Source organism: Podarcis vaucheri (genome assembly GCF_965113315.1).
Source record: "Podarcis vaucheri genome assembly, chromosome: 17".
Lineage (NCBI taxonomy): Eukaryota > Metazoa > Chordata > Lepidosauria > Squamata > Lacertidae > Podarcis > Podarcis vaucheri.
The window spans coordinates 13,346,142-13,369,077 of NC_138755.1; the positions used below are offsets into that span (position 1 = coordinate 13,346,142).

The window sequence follows — 22,936 nt, forward strand, 5'->3', positions numbered from 1 at the left end:
GCCATGCTCCACATCATATCTGTTTACCCTCATCTACATCACTTATATGATGTATGACATCATATCTCTTTGGGAGGTGGAATTCCACTGTGCTTGTATTTTACAGGTGTTGTAGGCAATTAGCTCAAGGTCAGGTAGGGCAGAATTGATTGTTGCTGACAATTTTGCTTACTGTTCTTGGGAATCAGAAACCCAAGCTGAAACATGGCAGATCTAACAGAGACCTTCCAATAGATCTTGATATTCTGCCCAGCAGTGATGCATGCCATTCTTTTTCTTATTTCTACTCTGATATTATGGTACTAAAGTGTTTTTTTTTTTTAAAAAAAACACACATTTAAAGAGCACATGTTTGTCCTTAAGAGGTTTTAGTAAGCAGTGCCCTCTTTAAGGAAAACACAATCTTTAAAGAAATATATGTATTTATGTTTCAAACAGAATGATAAACATTTAATTATCTACCCATATTTGACTTGCATGATGTGTAAATGAGGCTATCTTAAACTTTCATGGTTTTGCTATTTTTTTCATGCTGTCTCTCTTCTGCCACCTGGTGGGCAAATGTATAATTTTACCTCTCTAATAGAATCTTACTGCATTTCTATCGTTTATCAGGGGCTGCTATTAGGTACAGTTTTGTTCTACCGGTAATCAGTTTTATTTTTCCATCTTAAATAAGCGATCACATTTTGTTACCAAACTATCTGCGTCAGTGTGATTGTTTAATATGACTGTATGTTGCCTATGTTATGTGGTTGCAAAACTACCTTGTAATACTCCTGGAAAGTTCTTTTATTAGCATTTCACTGAAGCTGTTAACAATTAGAAGGGTTAAATAACTGTTTCTGATTGAATATGTATAACAGTTCTAAATATAGCATTAAAATTATATATCCTCTCTAGATAGGACCAACGTATAAAAAAATTATAATAGAATTGCAGTCTAATCTTATAATTTAGTGGAAGATCTGTTTTAAGAAAATCTGATTAAATCTTGTCTCTGTTTTCCACTGAAAATCTACTGCAAAAATGAATTTAATTGCACTAGAAATGGAATATGGCCAGCAGAGTGGTTTTGAGAGTTCTGTAAAATTAAGCAATTAAACAAAATGTGTCTGATTCGCGCACCACCACCCCCAGCTCACATTGGTCGTTCTGTATTAATTGAGGGTGATAAGATGATGAAATGTTGGAGCATTCTTATTTTTAGACATTTTTCTTTAAGAATACCCCAAGGTTCATACTACACATTAGACCTATTGAATTCTTCAAGAAACAATTCCATGACCAGACTAGTTAATATTTTCATTTGAAGCTTTTAAGTAGGAGTGGTTTTGGTGAAACTTAATGGGTTTGCCAACTTTGAGTTGTTACCAACACTGCTGAGGACTGGGGAAATTATCATAGATAAACAGAACGGCTGGGATCCAGAGAGCTATTTTAGGAACACCATGGGATTTAGTGTACACAGTGCTCCTTCAAAAACAAAACGCTCCCACACCACAAACTGCTTTTGAAAGGCTGCTTAGTAGAAAAGTAGTTTGAACATAGACGGTTAGTGGGTATGAATCAAACTGGTATTTGGGAAAAGAGAAGTCCATTCGCCCTTGAATATCTCAAACTAGTTTCATAGTTCTTTAGCTCTTAGCCAGTGACTCCATGGTTTGATCTAGTGGAAATGGGGCTAGCGGTGTTGTTTTTAAACCATCAAACAATTTATTGTTGTAACTAAAATGAGTCCCCACAGCCACAACAAGGATAAAGGAACCTCTTGCAAATGCAATGTTTACAGTATAGGCTTCTATGAACCTGCTCAGTGTCTTGATGGCTACCACAAATACTGTCTCTCATAATGATTGAAAGTCTGTCTTAACTAAATCATCAGATTCTCCTGTAGCTGAGAATTGGGATCCAGGATATGGGATTGTCTCCGCCCATCTCGCCACTGGCGGGAACTCTTTTTTAAAAAAACTTTGAGGATACTTCCGGGGAGAGACAAACCCCTTGCCTCTGTTCCATTTCCGGCCTTCACCAGAAGGCAGGGTTACAGGACAGAGTTCGACCAATTCCCTCCCCCTCACTTCATTTCCTCCCCATATCCCCCCAAAACACAAAAGCCTCAGCAAAGGCATCCTTTGGGAGAAGAGTGCTCAAGAAGGAGGTTGGGTCCACAGGGGCTCACACCCATAGCTGTCAACCGTCCCTTATTTGGCGGGAAACTCCCTTATCCCAGCGCCGTGTCCCGCTGCTGTCCCTTATTGATGATGTCCCTTAAATTTCCCGGGTTTCAAAGGAAGCAGCTCCTCTCCCTCCCTCCCTCCCTGCCGGCCAGGGAGGAGGGAGGCTCCAACTGTGTTGCTTGGCTGCGTTGCTCACCCAATAAGGAGTCTAAAAATGACTGGGGGTGGAGCTTGCATGCCTTGTGCCGATCAAATTGGCCGCATTGCCTGGGGACTCGCCTTTGCTCAGTGCTTTCCAGCGGAGAGGTGATGGTGCTTTTCCTTGCTGCTGTATCCCTTTGCTGGGTTGCTGCGCTGTGGGAACCACTGCTTGAGGCTTCGTTTGGCTGCTGGCTGGGCTTTCTGCCTTTGGCTCGGAGGGGTTCAGAAGTTGAACATACCTATGCTTGGAAAATCCCTTATTTTGGCTGCTGAACCCTTATTATCAAGGCTGCTGGTCCCTTATTTTCAAATTTGTAAGTTGACAGCTATGCTCCCACCTGACCTGGACATTGCAGAGATACATCCCATATCATGGATCCCACTTACTGTGATAAGTTTCTTCTCTGTAGGGAGAATTGGGATCCGGCCCTCCCAGGTGCGGCTGTGTGCACAGGGGAGGGAGGTATGGTGGTGGGGGCAGATGTTATAGGCGAAGGGGATAGAGATATGGATACGCTTGTACCCCTTCCAATCTGCGCCCCATCCTGAGGGACAAGGGTAGGGTGAGCAAGGATTACTCACCTCCGTCACTGGTGCTGTGCAATGCCAGGTCTATAGGCAATAAAACCGCCACCCTGCGAGATTTCTTTATCTCGCAGGGGGTCGACCTGGCTTGTGTGACGGAGACCTGGGTGCGTGAAGGGGCAACAGTTACCTTACGAGAGATGGCGTCCCTGGGTTTCTCCATCCTCCACCAGTCGTGGACTGCGGGCCGGGGGGGGGGAGGGGTGGCATTATTAATCCGGGAAGATTGTCCTTTCAGGGCTCTACCATCACCATCAATCCCTGGCATTGAATGTGTTGGCCTAGTGTGGGGCTCCGAGGAGAGCTTGGCTGTCTGGCTGGTGTACCGGCCACCTAGCGCACCAGCAGCCACCCTGTCAGGCCTATTGGAGGCGGTGGCCGGCTGGGCCTTGGAGTTCCCTAACCTATTGGTATTGGGGGACTTTAACATCCATGCTGATGCCACTCCCTCCTCACAGACTCTGGACCTGGTGTCTTCCATGGTGACACTAGGGCTCTCCCAGTTTGTTTCGGGCCCCACACATCAAGCAGGCCACACGCTGGATTTGATCTTTGGCGTAGGTATAGATGTGATCATGTCTCCTTCGATGAAGGTGCCATTGTCTGATCACTACGCTCTGAAAGCCAGGATTGACTTTCCACCCCCACCCTGCTTAGGTGGCGAGCCGATTTGGGCTCGCCCGCAGAGGCTGATGGACCCTGATAGATTCTGCCAAGCCTTGCGGGACCTTGCTCCCCCTGGCGACATATTGACTGAGCTTGTTGAGGGCTGGAATACCCAGCTCCTGGCAGCCATCGATGAGATCGCACCTAAGCGCCCTCTGCGACCCCGCAGAAACCGGGCTCCCTGGTTTACTGAGGAGCTCCGGAAAATGAAGCGGGACCTCAGACAGCTAGAGCGAGTATGGCGGGGTGCCCGTGACGGAGCCTCAAGAACACCTTATAGGGTTTTTATGAAAACCTACGAGATGGCGGTGAAGGCTGCTAAGAAGTCATACTTCTCGGCCTCCATTGCATCCGCTAGCTCTTGCCCAGCGCAATTATTTAGTATAATCAGGTCTTTAACGTCCCTTGAGGGACAGCCAAATTTAAATAACAATTTGACACACAGCTGTGAGGCATTTGCGAGCTTTTTTGCGGAGAAGATCTTGTTGCTCCGCCATGACCTCCCTGCCAATTTGGATACAATAAAGGAACTGGAGGCCCCTCGACTGTCCTCGGGTCCAGTATTGGACCACTTCGACCAGATATCCCCAGCCGATGTGGACAGACTCCTCCGAGCTGGAAAGCCCACCACCTGTCCTCTCGACCCGTGCCTGTCTTGGCTGATTAGATCGTGTCCAGACGAGGTGCGGGCCCTCCTGGGGGATATCATCAATTTGTCCCTTGGCACGGGGACATTCCCAGGGGAACTGAAGGAGGCAGTGGTGCGCCCCGAGTTTTGGGCTGGGTTGCCATCAGTATGCCGATGACACCGAACTCTATCTGTTGATGGATGGCCATCCTGACTCGGCCCCAGACACACTGACCAGATGTTTGGAAGCTGTGGCTGGATGGTTACGTGGGAGCCGGTTGAAGCTAAATCCTTCGAAGACAGACGTCCTGTGGCTGGGACGGGACGATATGGGATTGGGGGGGCAACTCCCATCTCTTGCGGGGGCGCAATTAGTGCCAGCACCGTCCGTTAAGAGTTTGGGTGTAATCTTCGACACCTCCCTTTCCATGGAGGCGCAGATTGCAGCTATAACAAAGGCGGCATTTTTCCATCTCCGCCAAGCTAAGCAGTTGGCTCCTTACCTCTCTCGCCCTGACCTAGCCACTGTGATCCATGCGACGGTCACCTCCAGACTGGATTATTGTAACTCGCTCTACGTGGGGCTGCCCTTGAGACTGACCCAGAAACTCCAGCGGGTGCAGAATGCTGCAGCGAGACTCCTTACGAGGTCTTCGCTGCGAGATCACATTCACCCGGTGCTATACTAGCTGCACTGGCTCCCGGTGGAGTACAGGATCAGGTTTAAGGTGCTGGTTTTAACCTTTAAAGCCCTATACGGCCTAGGACCCTCGTACCTACGGGACCGCCTCTCCTGGTATGTCCCACAGAGAAACTTACGGTCTTCAAATAAAAACATCTTGAAGGTCCCAGGCCACAGAGAAGTTAGGCTGGCCTCAACTAGAGCCAGGGCTTTTTCGGCTGTGGCTCCGATCTGGTGGAACACTCTGTCACAAGAGACCAGGGCCCTGTGGGACTTGATATCTTTCCGCAGGGCCTGCAAGACAGAGCTGTTCCACCAGGCCTTTGGCCAGGGCACAGCCTGACTCCCTCCCTCAGCAATCTTCGCGGAGCTCTGGCCCAATGGTTGCCAGTGGCTTGAATTAATTAATTTTATAATGAATGATTTTAGAATGTTGTTTATGCTGTACTTTTGTGCTGTTTTATTGTTGTTAGCCACCCTGAGCCCGGCTTCGGCTGGGGAGGGCGGGATATAAATAAAATTTATTATTATTATTATTATTATTATTATTATTATTATCGGACGCTGCATCTCAGAGGGTTGCCCAGAGTGGCATGAGACTTTGCGCCAAGGTCCGGGGGCCTCCGATCTTTCCTTCCCAGCTTTTCTTCCTCTTCAGCCCATATCGGGGTTATTTCCCTTCTCCCCTTCACCTGTGCAAAGATGTCTCTAATTTAAGTTTGCATTTGTTTGCATTAGAAAACTTCTAATTAAAGGATGTAATCTTGTTTTAGCATCTGAAAATGTGAGGCATGTTTCACATAAATATGTAACGGTGAAACAAAGCTTATGTTTAGCTTTACACAATAACATTCTATTTTCCAGCAGAAAGCAATCTATCATGGCAAAATATTAGAATGTTTTGCATTGTCCAAACATAATATTGACATATAGGTCATCTTAGTTGACTGCTGAAGGTAATTAGCTTTCTCTGTTTTTTAGAAAAACAGATAAGACATTCATTGCATTTTCAGTCATCACAATAATATAAAATGTGTCTAACTTCTGCAGTTCCTTAAACTGATTTAGTGCCAATTGCTTACAGTACAAGCAATGAAAGTGACAAGCATTTTTGTGCTGCAAGAGCAGTCATGATTGACAGCCAAGCTCTTTTTTTTCATGAGAGGCAGCAATATTGGAGTACTTTAAAATGGCCTAGATATATAAAACTTAAAACTGCCAGGTCCTGGTAATATTTGAATAATGGTTGTCACTTGAACTTTTCTTAGGGGTGAGAACTAATGTCATTTTCCCCTGTCAAAAAACTCCAGGTACAGAAGCCATGTAAATACACTTGTCAGATGTAGCATAACACATCCCCTTGAGTGGCTGTAACACTTCAATCTCTGCTTCCCTGCCTTCTCTCCTCCCATCTTTTATTAAACTCATACATCAGTGGATGTGGTTGCATACCTGCATAGAAGTGGGCCTGAAAGTATGTAATCAGCATAACAGTTTGTGCATGAAGTGACAAAAAGTGTTGTGGCAACTTAAAAATGAGTGAGATAACAGGAATATTTTGTAGGCAATAACCTAGTAAACTAATTTCTCTGCTTTGGAAACTGCTACAAAGCTTAGCAGAGTGGTGACAATAGTACAAGGTGATTTGTTTGGTGAAAATTGGAATCTAATAGCATGATAGAGCAATGATGCAGTTGCTTCATCCACATGACCAGAGAAGGGAAAAAAGCTCACTGTATTCACTCAAGCTGTATTTCATAAGATCGTTGTCCCTCTTTAGGGACAACCTAGAAATGGCATTGGAGATGGGGAATGCATTTGTCTTGTGCTGTGTTTATTTTGTTGCTAAAAGTAGCTGCAAGTGAGGGGAGGAATTTAGCTTGGACTGGCAGCAGAGGGAAAAGGATAGGCTGGAGCTGGTATCACCTTGTCCCTCAACACTGGTGCCCTGATGCAAATCTCCCAGTCCAGGAGCTGCTTTTAGCAGTAAAGACAAACACATATAACCACCTATTGTGTCTGCATGTTCCCCCCTGTGCAGCTGGCAGCAGCTGTCGTTGGCATTTGATGGAAGCTATATAATGAAGGTGCCAGACACACTTCTGTGCTGACTGAATGTGACAATGTATGGGCTCATCTCTGTCCTAAAGGGGCTATAGGTGCCAAACCAGCCAGGATTGGGAACAGGCACTCATTGCCACCAAGGCCACCTGAACATCTAGTGACAATGTTGGACCCAGGAGTATCCTGGAGCTATGGACTTCTCCTTCCAGGAGAGGGCCACTCTGTCCAGAACAGGCTCTCTTCCCACCTCCTGTTGGTTGAGAATATGTAGCCCCTCTACCTTTTCCGGATTCAGCTTCAATTTACTGGTCCACATCCAGCGCATTCCCACCTCCAAGCGGTGGGAAGGTAAATGGCATTTCCGTGCGCTCTGGTTTCCGTCACGGTGTCCTGTTGTGCCAGAAGCAGTTTAGTCCTGCTGGCCACATGACCCGGAAAACTGTCTGTGGACAAACACTGGCTCCGTCGGCCTGAAACGAGATGAGCTCCGCACCTCATAGTCACCTCTAACTGGACTTAACCATCCAGGGGTCCTTTACCTTTAGCTTTTTACCATTCTTACCTAATAGGACAGCTCACATAATATACAGTGGTCCCTTGGTACTTGAACGGGTTGGTTCCTGAACCAATCGGTTCCCAAACACTGCAAACCCGGAAGTGAGTGTTCCAGTTTGCAAACATTTTTCAGAAGCTGAACATCCGTTGCAGCTTCCGCGGCTTCTGATTGAGTGCAGGAAGCTCCTGCAGCCAACCAGAAGCCATGTCTTGGTTTTCGAACAGTTTTGGGAGTCAAGGTACCACTGTAACTGAAATTGTTTTAGTTGTGCATGAACAATAGGTCATTAACAAATAAATAATATGTAAAACTTTGTAAATAGACTTTTTTTATTGGATAACCCAAACTGATTCCATTGATATTTTTGAAACCGAAGAAAGTGGATGTGGAACTGGAAATTTCTATTATAATATACAGATTTATTTTTGCATCTTATGCAACGGTCTGTAGCTATTTTTGAATACACATCTGCTGATCATAGAATCAGAATCCTGTAACTTCCTAAGAAAGTCACCACTGGAAGAATTGAAACTTCTTTTTCATATAATTTGATCAACACATTAGGCACTCCATTGGCAGCTTAATTGGTGGGGACCCTTGAACAATGTATATTTATCACCTTGCAGAACTGTTCCCACTTCTTGGGGATTAGCATTGGCAATCTAGTATTCTAGAGAGAACTTCCCTTTTTTAATGTGACATAATACAGTAAAGCATACTCTCCATCCCAACCCCAACACCCCACCATTTATTGAAGAATAAGAGTATCTTAAGTCAGTGAGTAGGGCCTATACCTGGAGGGCTACAGGTTTCCTGTTCCTGCTTAAGTACCCCTTTCATCAGTGCTGTGCTACTCCTTCCTTTAAAAAATGAAGCCTCTCTCTCTCTCTCTCTCTCTCTCTCTCTCTCTCTCTCTCTTATAATCAGAATTTTTTAAAATTAAGCTTGCAGGTTAAAGAATATTCTAAATCTGTGTCTGTACAGCAATTCTGCAAAAAGAAATATTTTGATCCTTTTTTCTAGGATGGGGAATTCAAAATATTATAAAACCGTTCTCTATTGGGCTTGGTTGGAAGGGACATAAAGTTGCCGCCTTGCTGAAGCGAAGCAGGGCTGCTGTTGTCTGATCAGTGCCTGGATGGGAGACAGTTTGGGGGTCCCATGGATGCTACCTTGGTTTACATGAAAGAAGGAAAGTGGGATAGATTTGTCATAATTTAAATAATGTGGTTTCTGCTGATTCTGTTGTATACTGCATTACCTAATTTGCGTTTTAGCATACACTGTAGTTTAATTGTTCTTTATTTTGATCTCTGTTAGCATCTCATTTAAAACAATTTTTAAAAGAACTGGATTTTAAATAACCTTATGCAGGACAAGTGAGTACAAAATATCTTTTCTGTTGAAAGGAGTTATTCAGGCAGCTTCTCATGTTACCAGTACACAGCCAATTACTAATTGCCAGTATTAATTACTACTATCTCTTTTTGTAGAAGGATAACTATGGAAAGTCTACACAATTACTATTCTCCTTTTTGACTCTAAAAATAAGCACAAGTACTTAAAGGAAATCTTTGCAATTTAAAAACATAATTTTAATGCAGTTTTCTAAGTGTGTGGATGTATTTAACTTTATTTTCCCCCCACTATACAAGGGAACAACCCATGGGTGTAGCCGGGGGGGGGGGCAGGGAGGGGCAGCTGCCCCCTCCTAAATCAATAAAAATCAATAAAAATACATAGCTGGCTGAGTTTCTGCCCCCCCCATCTTGACCAGTCCCCTGTTGCTTGCCCCAGTACACTGAGCCAGTAAGAAGGGCCTGGAAGAGTTCCCCTCTTCCCGCCCCTAGCCCAGCTCCCTAGGCTGAGACCAGGCCATTCTCTCTCCCTCCTCAGCCTCCTTTGTCCTGCTGAGTTTGGGAGTTATGGGGTCATTCCACGCCAAATCACTTGGTGCCATGTGCTCTGATGACTTAGATTTTCTCCCAAGAAAAATTATGTGTAGATAGTTATGGTAAAGGTAAAGGGAACCCTGACCATTAGGTCCAGTCGTGTCTGACTCTGGGGTTGCAGCGCTCATCTCGCTTTATTGGCTGAGGGAGCTGGCCATGTGGCCAGCAGGACTAAGCCGCTTCTGGTGAACCAGAGCAGTGCACGGAAATGCTGTTTACCTTCCCACTGGAGCGGGACCTATTTCGAACTGCTAGGTGGGCAGGAGCTGGGACTGAGCAATGGGAGCTCACCCGACCTGATTGGCAAGTCCTAGGCTCTGTGGTTTAACCCACAGCGCCACCCAAGTCCCAAGATGAGATAACCTCAAATCAATTTTTAAGGATTTTTTGGTCCAAAATTGGGCACAGGAGAATTTTTTTTAAATTTTTTCCCCCAATATTCGCGCAATATAGGCTTATGCAATTTCTGCGTCAGTTTAGAAAGAACCTCCCGTTTCGCTTATTTTTCAACGAATTGGGCTTATTTTGGTATCAAAATAAAGCTAATTGTGGTCTCTTTCAAAAGAAGGCATACAAATGGTATTAAGTGCCACAGAAAAAGGTCATCAACCATTCAAAGTGAATATTTGTCATTTCCGGTAGGTTTGATAAGCCATTGTGCGCAAACCACAACTAACACGTGTATCATACTTTTGTGTGTGTTTGTGTAGAATGGGCTAACCATGTATTTGTTATGTTTTAAAAATAAGGAGGGTGTTTTTTGTGGTTATAAAATAGATTTTGAAGTAAATTTTTTTGATTTTGTACATGTTTAAGGTCTCTTTGAGCCTGAAATAACTCACACATTTGTGAGGATAGTTAAAATTGTACCCTCTTATGTTACAGTGTCATCTGATATATCTTAAAAATTAAGTTTTATTGATTATTTAATAAAACAAAATACGTCTCAGAGATCCTTGTTCATTTTATTGTGTAAAACAGTTCTGCAATGGTCAAAGCTATTTTGTTTCCCATACAAGTAATACGGTCAAGGAATCTGTTTTGACCACTGTATGCAATACGACCTTTCTGAATCAGCAAGAAAAAAAGTATTTGTTTATTTATTTACTTTAAAAACGTCTAACAAGTTTCTTGTGAATGAAACCAAAGGATTCAGTGCAGATTTCTGAGCGGAGGTGTTCTGTGCTCATTGGGTGTCCCTCCTGTCAGCAACCCTGCGGCCGTGCTCTGCACTCGGGCTGTTTCCGGGTCAAGCCCAAGGGAAGTCCCACTCGGAGTGCATTGCAGTAAACCAGTCTTGACATCACGACTGCCTGAACTGCTCTGGTCAAGCTCTCCTGGTCCACGAATGGCCATCACTTTCAGGATAGGCACAGCCGGTAAAAGGCACCATTGCCCGGAGTGGCTGGGGGAACTCATATAAATAATAAAATTATTGCAGACCTGGATCTGCAAGCACTCCCAGGCTGCATACCTGAAACCCATCCAGGACAGGCAACTGACCAGTTTCTCTGATACATCTATGAAATGCTAATCCATTTAGTTTATTTATTTCATATTTATAAAATACTTCCCCAGTTCTCATAAAGGGTTTATTGTTGATCTTAGTAATTCATTTGTTTTATAGAATAGGAAATTAGTGCTTTGTACTGGGGTGTGTGTGTGTGTGTGTTTGTGTGTGTGTGTGTTTGCATGCACTCACTCACTCACTCACTCACTCACTCACACAAAGACACTGCTAAAAAAATTAAGAATTATGCTGTTCAGAAACAAATCCACCATATGAAAATCTGGCCATTCACAGTTACATAGGCAAGTTATTTTTAAAAGTCCCTTCTATAAGATCACTTCCTAGCTAGAGATATTTTTCTTGGGAAGAAAAAAAGAAAAGCAACCTTCTTTAGGGAAGCTTTTAATGTTTAACAGATTACTGTATTTTAATACTTTGTTGGAAGCCGCCCAGAGTGGCTGGGGAAGCCCAGCCAGGTGGGCAGGGAATAAATTATTATTATTATTATTATTATTATTATTATTATTATTATTATTATTATTTGGTATCCCTCGTAGCCGAGTAAGATTGTCTTCCATGAACACTGTCTTAACAGTAAGTCCGTACTTGACTGTGGAGGCCAATTCTGGATCCACACATCCTTCCACAGTGGGGAAATTGGTTTCCGAGTGGGAGTTGATCACGGTGAGGGTTTGCCAAGCATGCCTTCCTCTTAGCACATTTCTCCCTTTTGTCCTGAGTTTGAGCGTCTTCAAAGCCCATGACACCTTTGGTCAAGGCTGTTCTACAGTTGGAGCGCTCGCAGGCCAGTGCTTCCTAGTTGTCAGTGTTTATACTACACTTTTTTAGATTTGCCTTGAGACAAGTCTTTAAACCTCTTTTGTTGACCCACCAGCATTATGTTTTCCATTTTTAAGTTTGGAATAGAGTAGTTGCTTTGGAAGACGATAATCACGCATCTGCACAACATGACCAGTCCAACAAAGTTGAGGCTGAAGAATCGTTGCTTCAACACTTGTGATCTTTGCTTCTTCCAGTACACTGGCTTTAGTTAATTCACCTGTCTTCCCAGTGATACGTAATTTTTTTTTTTTGGAAACACCATTGTTGGAGTGTTTTGAGGACTTGGAGATAGCTTGATATCTTGAAAGTAAATTACAGGCATGTATGTTTTTGTGCTGAATTGTACTGAATTAAGAACGTGTGACATCATTTTGTGCAGACATTAAAGTAGATGCAGTGTAACAAGATTTTGCAAACTGTACTGTTTGGAATAGCAAATTAGTTGCTGATGAAAGTGCTTGCTAAAAATAGTTACTATTAAGATGGCATATTTGCACTGTGTGATTTGCTAGGTAATTGATGGATCAGATTGTTAAACCATTCATTCTGGTATGCGCAGCACAGAAGACAGAAGGAGCCCTACTGTGCATCTAAAGCGTATTAAATAACCCTGAACAACTTTTGCAAAGAACATTGGGGGAAGATAAATTTTGTAATAAAAGCTGTGTTCTAAACACCATTTCTTAAATTGAAGAAATGCTAATCTTGTCACAATCAGCAGCTGGGTTACTGCAATATTATTTTCCTCTCTTAGAGGTTAATTAGGCTTCTTTCAAAATGTGCCCTATTTATCTGTAGATTCACATGATTCAGCTAGTGCTGGTTGTATAAAGCAGACCCGTTAACAGGCGGGTGTGTCCAACTGCTTAATTAGCCAGAATAAAAAGGTCCTTTGTCAAACAAGCATCTGTTGTTGGTGACACACCTGACAGTCACATTAGGCAAGGATGGCTAGACGGAAGTTGGGCCCGTCTCTCCTTCCGTCATATACAGTTCATTTCCATAGGGGCAGTGTTCTTATGAGGCAGCAGAGGGCTATTTAGCTTTTCAGAAGAGATTAATCTGACTGCCTTTGTTGTGTGATAAGCAAATCACTTGAAAAGAGCACTGTAAAAGTACTATACTACAATTACTTTGAAGCACGACATCTTGGTATCCGTTGATGGATCAAGCAGGTATATGGAAAATGTTGAGCATGCCACGTTCTGTCTTCTGCAGTACAGTGGTACCTCAGGTTACATACGCTTCAGGTTACATACGCTTCAGGTTACAGACTCCGCTAACCTAGAAATATTACCTCAGGTTAAGAACTTTGCTTCAGGATGAGAACAGAAATCTTGCAGCGGCGGCACAGCAGCACCAAGAGGCCCCATTAGCTAAAGTGGTGCTTCAGGTTAAGAACAGTTTCAGGTTAAGAACAGACCTCCAGAACGAATTAAGTTCTTAACCCGAGGTACCACTGTATTACTAGCACACAGAATGTCTTTAACAATCATTGTGATACACACAAAAATAAAGGTAGCCATGTTAGATCCAGAGAAACACCCACTGAAGGGCCATGCCAGAAGATTATCTTTCTCCCCCTCCCCGCCAACGTTCCTGAGCCCCTCCTCAGCCTCTTCTGGAGGCCAGAGATGGTGACCCTGCCAAATGAGGTGGGCTGCAACATAGGGGCTAAGGAAAAGGAGGGTTTGCTGAAAATTGGGCACCTTCCACTCATGAAAGTTGCCTCAACCTGATTTTTAGCAATCCCTCTCCTCTGTAGCATCCTATACAAAACCCACCCCTTTCAGCAGGTCCCCCAATCCTTAGGGAAGGCTTTTTACCAGGCTAAGGTAGCTACCAAGAAGAACTTTCCATCCATCCCCATCCACTGATGGTTTTCTGGATCTATCGCTTTAAAAAAAGATCAGTTCATCCAAACAACAGAAAGTGCATGTTGCTATTAGAGTTAAATTTTATGTTTTAATAAGAAATAGCAAGAAGGATTTATGGTTTAGTATTTTGATGTACTAAAGAAGCCTTCAAAACAAGCAAACAGTTAAAATACTATTCAAAATGTAACTTTTTTTTGTTACTACAATCAGTCATTTACTTAATTAAACTCAGTCATTCATTTCATGACTTTTATTTTTCTTGCTGAAAATGTACAAATTAGAGAAATATGGCTGTATCTGTATTGTCCATGTGCCATCCTTGGCTGGGAGTGAGGTGAAGAATTCCTGTAAACTCCTCATTACTTTTATTTTATTCTCAGTTTTTAGTCGTGAGTGCCCCTGTGAGCCGCCCAACTGTACATTTCTTAAATGCTGAGCTATGAACGCTTCTGTATTCCATGGACCATGATATCCTTCTGGACCATCTAGGGGAGTTGGGAGCCTCATTAGGCAATGGTTTTGCTTCTTCCTCCTGGGTCATGTCCAGAAAATGGTGTTGGGTGGCGAGTGTTTGGCCCCCTGGGCTCCTACTTGTGGAGTACCTCTGGGCTCCGTCCTCTCCCCCATGCTATTCAATGTCTATATGAAGCCACTGGGAGAGATCACCAGGGGGGTTAGGCTGGGTGACCAGGATCCCTACCTCTTCTTTCAATTGGAACCAGTGAAGGTGGTGAAGGTCCTGTGTGAGAGGAGGCAGTTGGAGGAGGAATGGAGGTTAGTAGATTGAGGTTGAATCCTGACAAGACAGAAGGGCTGTTTCTGGGGGACGGGGTGGGCAGGAGTCCTGAATGGGGAGTGTGTTCCATGCTTAACTGTGTCTTATATGAAGGAGTTCTTTCTTTTGTCTGACCTGAAGCTTCCAACATTCATATTCATTGGATGTCCCCAAATCCTCGTGTTATGAGAGGGGGAGAAAAGCTTACCTCTGCTTTCTTCGCACCATCCATAATTTGATATACCTCTTATCATCTCCACGCCGCCCCCCAAAAAAACACACATCTAAACTCAAAAGCCCCCCAATATTCTAACCTTTCCTCACAAGGGAATTGCTCCAATCCTCTGATAATTTTTGTTCCCCTTTTCTGAACCATTTTGAGCTCTCCAATATCCTTTTTGAGGCAATGGGACCAGCAATGTACGCAGTGCTCCAAGTGCAGCATTGCCATATATTTATATAACAGTATTATTTTCAGTTCCTTTCCTAATGATCCCTCATATGGAATTCACCTTTTTCGCAGCTGGCACACTTTGGGTTGATATCTTCATGGAGCTATCCACTACAAACCCAAAATCTTATTCCCAGTCACTAACTACCAGTTCAGACCCCATGAATGTTTTTGTGGAATATAGGGTTATTATTATTATTATTCATTTTGTTTTGGCCCAATGTGCATCACTTCACATTTGCTGACGTTGAATTGCATTTGCCATTTTACTGCACATTCACTAAGTTTGGAGAGATACTTTTGGAGCTCCTTGCAATCCCTTTTTGTTTTAACTACTCTGAACAATTTGGTATCATCAGTTTGGTATCCAGATCACACTAGATCATTAAAGAACAAGTTAAAAATCCCAGGTTCAAGTACATGTCCTTGGGAGGGTCCCTGTTTTACATTTCCCCATTATTCATCCCTTTTGCTTCTTCACCATTTACTGCTCTATAGTCGGACCTCTTCTCTTCTTCCATGTCTGATAAGCTTCCTCAGGAGTCTGTGGTGAAGTTCTCACCAGAGGAGGAAGCTGCTGGATTATGAAGGGAATGTGGCCGTTTGAAGTGGCCAGTCTTTAAAAGAGAGCACAACCCTTAACATGCTTATTTTTCAATTTCATGCAGAAACGACAATGCAGACATCAGAGACTGGTTCGGACACAGGTTCGACAGTGACTTTACAGACTTCTGTAGCTGGCCAAGCAGCCGTGCCCACCCAGGTGGTACAGCAATTACCAGTGCAACAACAGGTAAAGTGCTTGCTTGTCCTATATGGATGAAACATGGAAAACAAGTCATTTTCGTGCAAAAGCCAAAGTAGTCTCTCTATCCATCTATCTATCTAAAGGTAAAAGGACCCCTGACCATTAGGTCCAGTCGTGGCCGACTCTGGGGTTGCGGTGCTCATCTCGCTTTATTGACCGAGGGAGCCTGCGTACAGCCTCCGGGTCATGTGGCCAGCATGACTAAGCCGCTTCTGGCAAACCAGAGCAGTGCACGGAAATGCCGTTTACCTTCCGCCGGAGCGGTACCTATTTACCTACTTGTACTTTGATGTGCTTTTGAACTGCTAGGTTGGCAGGAGCAGGGACCGAGCAATGGGAGCTCACCCCGTCACGGGGATTCGAACCGCCGACCTTCTGATCAGCAAGTCCTAGGCTCTGTGGTTTAACCCACAGTGCCAATCCATCTAGATCACCAAAAAAAGTTCTGTGTTTCAGTTTTACTCCAGCTAAAATGGCCCCCAATAGCCTTTATTCAGGATGTTGCTGCACCTCTTCTCCCCTCATCCTGGCTGCTCCCTCCCCAAACGCAGCCTCCCTACCAGCCTCCTGTCTTCAGCTGCGGAGTCATGGAGTCCAAGTGAGGGTTAGAACCATCTGTGTTTATCACAGCTCTGTATGGAGCTCTAGAGGGAGATTCATAATTAGTATGTAAATGGTGTTAGCTTCATACAAAGGCTGGGTGGGTCAAGGGTTGAAGGAAAATCTTTTAAAAATGCACCCTAATTGGCCCCAGCTTCTCCAGTGTTGGTTCATTCGCAAAATGTGTAGAATGAAGAAGGGAAGGACTTTGTTCCCTTACAATATTCTAATCCGTGTGTACTAAATCTCACTGTGACATGAAAAGGGGGGCTTCATTGATTTATTGTATGTTTGTGGAATATTGTTTGGGGAATGCAAAAGGTTTATGTTTAGTATAGGAGACCAAAACAGGCAAAGAAATGAATGAAAATAAGTGAAGGCTTGTGAAGGACCCCACCTTAAAAATGCCATTTTGTCTTCATGAAGCTTCTCTGAAGGTCTTTCTTGGGTGACATTGGACTCTGGTTCACTTAACAAAAATCAATAAATCCTCTTTGCTGGAGGGATGTGGGAATCTTGGAACCTTTTTCCATGCTAGGCAGAATACCAGGGTCTTTGATACCATTTCTAAAATAATTGAACAACAACTCTTGCCAAATCCAGCTTTAGCGTTCTTTCATTGAACATAGATTATGACCTCATTATTTGACATCAAGATTTAGGGTTTTTTACCCCCTATTGATAATGCATGTTTGGTGAAAGCATCTGTTTGGCATTCTCAGGCTGAGCTACCCTTTGTGGGATGTGACTGTCTCAGAGCGACTCACTAGTCTTAGAAGAGGGGCAGAAGGTATAACAAAGAGAAATACCTTTGTGGAAATTTGGTCTCCTGTCTTTTCATATGTAATGGGGAAGAAGATAACAATTCTCACCCAGCAACTACTCAGATTTGTCTTATATTAGCCATTAATACCTTAAGAATATGCATGAAATGACACTACATGCTCAATGTAATGTTAGTTGTGGAGATTGTATTACATAACTAGACTTGTACCCAGTTTTTGTTGTTAAGAGTTTTATTATTCTCTACATGTTTTTGCTACTTGAAAAAATACAGTATTTAGGCTGCTTTATTTGAAAGTGCTGTAATTAAAATTTCAAATTGGATTTATAAATCTGAGTGAATTGAGCTGGTTTAGCTCCTCTCAGTCTTCTATTTGAAAAGCATATTGTCTGGAGCAATACCTTCCCTTGTATAATGCTTCGTTTTTCTCATTCAGGGTGGCTTTTAATTTTGCGCTGAATGTTTTTATCCACTTTTGATGTTGTTGACAAACATTGAATAGCAGCATGCTGTATAAATTGATGCTCCATTTGTTCCTGTGAGGCAGCAGATTTTACAGACGCATGTAATTTGTTTTGTTATGCCTTTCTTCTGCAAATGACAATGAAAATAATGACTAATAAAAGACAGCGTTTTGAGAGGCGTTTCTTCAGCTACCACATTGTGATCTCTTTTGCCTCATCTGCCCTCGAGCCCTTGCTGTTCAACTGGATATCTCAGTGCTCAAAGGAAACTCTTACAGTTGTGTGTTGCGTCTTTCCTTACTCTCTTGGAAACCCGCCAGAGGGTCAGGCTTGAAAAGTTGAATGGTGCGCTGACCTTGGTCACCAACTTACATTCTGATATTTCAACCTTTTCATTTTGGTTCATTTGTTCAACATTTTCTATAACCTCATGGAAACGGCTTGTGGTTGTTAAACGGGAATCTAAGACTGAAAGACAGATTAGGTTCCTAAATGTGCTGGATCCTTAATTCTGATGTCTCCATTTTAAAAAGAGGGGCTGAATTGGGATGTGTGCCACATCTTTCCTGACCTTGAAAATGGGTGCAGGAGCTTTAACTTGAAACATAGAATGGTGTCCTGCACATATTTACCAGTGGCCACTGGGCCCATCACCTCCTGGCAAATAGATGGGGAAGAAATGGAGGCAGTGAGAGATTTTACTTTCTTGGGCTCCATGATCACTGCAGATGGTGACAGCAGTCACAAAATTAAAAGACGCCTGCTCCTTGGGAGAAAGGCGATGGCAAACCTAGACAACATCTTAAAAAGCAGAGACATCACCTTGCCAACAAAGGTCCGTATAGTAAAAGCCATGGTTTTCCCAGTAGTGATGTATGGAAGTGAGAGCTGGACCATAAAGAAGGCTGATCGCCGAAGAATTGATGCTTTTGAATTATGGTGCTGGAGGAGACTCTTGAGAGTCCCACGGACTGCAAGAAGATCAAACCTCTCCATTCTGAAGGAAATCAGCCCTGAGTGCTCACTGGAAGGACAGATCGTGAAGCTGAGGCTCCAATACTTTGGCCACCTCATGAGAAGAGAGGACTCCCTGGAAAAGACCCTGATGTTGGGAAAGATGGAGGGCACAAGGAGAAGCGGACGACAGAGAATGAGATGGTTGGATGGTGTTCTTGAAGCTACTAGCATGAGTTTGATCAAACTGCGGGAGGCAGTGGAGGACAGAAGTGCCTGGCGTGCTCTGGTCCATGGGGTCACGAAGAGTCGGACACGACTAAACGACTAAACAACAACACTGTAATACAGGCTTCCTCTCCAGATGTTTTTGGCCTACAACTCCCATGATCCCTAGCTAGCAGGACCAGTGGTCAGGGATGCTGGGAATTGTAGTCTCAAAACATCTGGTGGGCCGAGGTTGAGGAAGCCTGCTCTAATATCTCCATCTTCAAGGCAGATGTCCCATGAGAATGAATTTTGCATTTTCTTTCCCCCATCCTTTGAAAACATATGAAGACTATGCTGGTATTCAGACTTGAATCATGTATCTGCCCAATTTACTTTTTCTATCTCGATGTTCAACAGAGTTTCCGCATTACGTAAGTAGAGACTTTCCGGCTAAGTGGAGAGTGCTCCTCCAAATTGAGTTTCTTTAGAAAATAAAGAACCAGTGAAGATGAGCTAAAGATTTACCTGCAGCACTTCTTACCTTCAGGGATACTTCTCATATAATACAGGAACCAACCTGCTTGACCCTCTTCTGTTGGGGGGCATCAGTGGGGAGCACAGTCACTGTCAGTTTTTGGCACTGGCGTTTCTTGCTCTGTTCACTTTTCTTGCTTGAAGGGCTGTCGTTTCTTTCGTTTCTCCTCTGCTGTCTTCCATTTGTCAGCTTGCTGCTTTTGAAAACCTGGTGACATTTTTGTCTTAATCAGAGTCCCCCCTGCTCAGTTTTTAATTCTCATTCTACTCTCATTTCTATTCCATGTAGGTTTTCCTGCATCACATCTTCTTGTAGGGGGTCTTTGAACTGTCATTTGGTGTTCAATAAATCTGCAGTTTTTAGGATCTTTTTATTTCAAAACATGTTTCTTTTTGCTGGAAAGAAAGAAGATAACTTGGTTATCTTCTTTTGAAACAGTTACCCCTGCTGCTCTTTCTTTTGGTATTTCTTTTTGACATTCTGCTTTCCCTGACGACTGTAGTGGTGAGGTTGATCTTGTTCTTTCATTATCTTGCCAGTCTTGTAGTGCTCACTTTTTCCTTTGTAAATTCAGGTTATTTATCTTTCCTTGCTGCTGTTTACTGTACCATTGGATGTCTTCCTTTTTTGCTTTTGGGTTTTGACCTTAAATGGCATAGGAAGCTGCATTATACTGATTCTGACCCCTAGTCCATCCAGAGGTGCCAACACGATTGTTTGGGCCTCATAAACTGTGTGTTGACTGGGTCTCCTGCTGCACTTACAAAACACACACATTTGCATAAGATTTAAACACTGTTTATGTCCTACTGCTTAGGAGTGCCTGGCTGTGCCCAGGAATTCAAAGAAATGGGTTTTTATATGAGTAGTGTTTTTGTGAGTTTTAGGGCTATGTGCTCTAATACACTATGCAAAGGCTCCAACCTAACCCAGGAAATGCTTGACACAACCCCAGTTGGGGGAGATGCTAATGTTTAATTGTGGTCCACCATATTGATTCAACATGGCATCAAGCATCCAAAAGTAGATGAAGACCACCTCATTAACCTTCATGCAGACTTGGGCAACAATATCTTCAGAACCATCCATATTGGTGCAGGTTGGGCCTGTGATGCCAAATTTGTCAAAATCACAACGAATGGGGTAACAGTATCTTCAGAGGTGTCAAAATCAATGCAGTTTGGACCAGTCATGCCAAAAATCAGGCAATGGCATACCAAGCTCATGTTTCAGTCCACCATCTTGGTTCAGAATGGCAGCAGGTGGCCCAGTGTTGATGAAAATCCATGCTCCTGTGTCAGAAATCCCAGTGCCGAGTTCAGCGACAATATCTTGAGAGGCATCAGATTCATAGAGAACACACAGACAAATCAATTCCAAAAATAAATAGTAGATGCAATTTTGTACCCTCTTTTGTAGATGGGAATGGAGGGCCCAAAAATAAATTGAACCCCACAAACAGGTAATAAGATGTATTGACGCTTAGACTGACAATAGGTGAAGCTTTCTATGTAATTGTATTTCTCCGCAATAAAAGTCTTGTCCTGCTTAATTTCTGCCTTCTACACAGCTGTAAAAGGCACAAGAGCACATCTCTCCCCAGTGCCAACCCTAAACAATGTGAAGGACTCAAGTTAGGGTAAGAACAATAACAGTAACAAAACATTTTGGCAGTTTGATAATAGATTTTAAAGGAAAAATATTTAAAACGACCACCTGTAGCTAAATAAATGTAATGAATCCCCATGATAGGGTGAGCTCCCGTTGCTCGGTCCCTGCTCCTGCCAACCTAGCAGTTCAAAAGTATGTCAAAGTACAAGTAGATAAATAGGTACCACTCTGGTAGGAAGGTAAACAGCGTTTCCGTGTGCTGCTCTGTTTCGCCAGAAGCGGCTTAGTCATGCTGGCCACATGACCCAGAAGCTGTACGCCGGCTCCCTCGGCCTATAGAGCGAGATGAGCGCCGCAACCCCAGAGTTGGCCACGACTGGACCTAATGGTCAGGGGTCCCTTTACCTAACGTGTGTATATCAGTAGGGAAAGGTAAGGGTCTCCCACCAAACTACCCCAGCCACCCCGACTGAGTCAGGAGCATCGTGGGCTTGTCTCCTGCATTCGTCAACCAGCAAGACATGAGGCCAGGATGATCTCGCCCCAGGCCACACCGTCTGCTGTCTGACTTGTGGTCTTCCTTTATAGGGTTCCTTTATAGGGTTATCCATTGGTGGTGATGTTCTATGAGTGTGTGGTGAATTATGCCACATCCTGTGTTCTGTCATGGCAGCTCTGGCAAATTTTCTAATGCAGAGTGACTACCCTATGTACACTACCTAATTTGCGTAGGACTCCCCCCCCCCCCCCGGAATACCCATGTAACTAGTGGTAGCTTGAGAATTTGAGGTGAAGGGCTTTTTCAAATGAGGTTCCTGGAAGAAGATTGAGATGTGCTAGGATGCCCACCTATACCTCATTTACTTTGGTTCTCCAAACTAATTTTGTGAGTTTGATTCCCCCCCCCCCCCTTAAATATCTAGAACTGCGTCTTTAAAATTTGATATTTAACTGGTTTGCCCATGGGATATAGCTAAGTGATGTGTGTGTGTGTGTGTGTGTGTGTGTGTGTGTGTGAGAGAGAGAGAGAGAGAGAGAGAGAGAGAGAGAGATAGGTTCCTAGTTACAATAACAACTACAAGTACAGCTTATTTTGGGTTGCCCCAGCCACTCTGAGCACCTTCCAAGAGAATATGCAAAAGCACAACAGAACATCGCACATTAAAAGCTTCTCAATGCAAGGCTGCCTTCAGATGTCTACAGAAGGTTGTATAATTATTTATCACCTTGACATCTGATGGGGGGGCATTCCACAGGGTGGAACTACCAAGAAGGCCCTCTGTCTGGTTCCCTGTAACTTCACTTCTCGCAGTGAGGGAACCACCATTATACAATTCTTGTTTTAGAAAATAATCCTAGCATGGCGAGTTCTCTTAAATCAGGTCTTTTAGGGGGAATAAGTTTGGGGTTTTGTAAAAATACTTAGGATATTAGTACCGTAATTCCATTTTGTCTTTTTTCAGAAATCTGTTAAAGGCTCACTTTTTCCCCATTTGCTGATTTACAGATTGAAAACCTGTTTACTTGATTCACACAATTAACAGAATTTTATATTGAAATTGCCCATACAGTCTTGCCATTTATAGACATGTAAACAGAAAACACACCTGTTCAACTCCTTTCATATATTAAGATCTTGTGCATTGTACAGGCAAGCTGGAGATGGAAAATCTTACAGTTCTAAGTCTGGCTTGGTTAACTTAAAACCTGTTGATGAGTCATTAGGTTTAATGCAGTCTGAATTGGGAACTATAACGACAAATATATTCATGCCTCATTAAATTTCAGCTGCACACATTCACCTGCACTTACAAATGCACAAATTTCCTCACTCTCAGTAGTTACTAGTCCCAACAACCCCCTCGGTACATATATTGCATATATTGTTTATTGTATGTAGCATACACAACTTGGGGTGTATGAGAGGCTGAATGCATGATATACATAGGTTTTATGCCTTCGAGAGTTATATCCCCTGGGTATGCAACAGGGTAGAGAAG

At 43.4% G+C, this 22,936-nt stretch overlaps 1 protein-coding gene across 6 annotated transcripts in view; it reads left to right on the forward strand.

Annotated features, from left to right (window-relative positions):
- The window catches only part of RFX3 (regulatory factor X3), a 112,878-nt gene that overhangs the window by 40,667 nt on the left and 49,275 nt on the right, over window positions 1-22,936 (forward strand). For all 6 annotated transcript variants that reach the window (XM_082204773.1, XM_082204776.1, XM_082204775.1 and 3 more), the window contains exon 2: window positions 15,639-15,763. In XM_082204773.1, coding sequence (XP_082060899.1) covers window positions 15,647-15,763 — 117 coding nt within the window. In that variant the 5' untranslated portion in view covers window positions 15,639-15,646. The remainder of the gene's footprint in view (window positions 1-15,638; window positions 15,764-22,936) is intronic.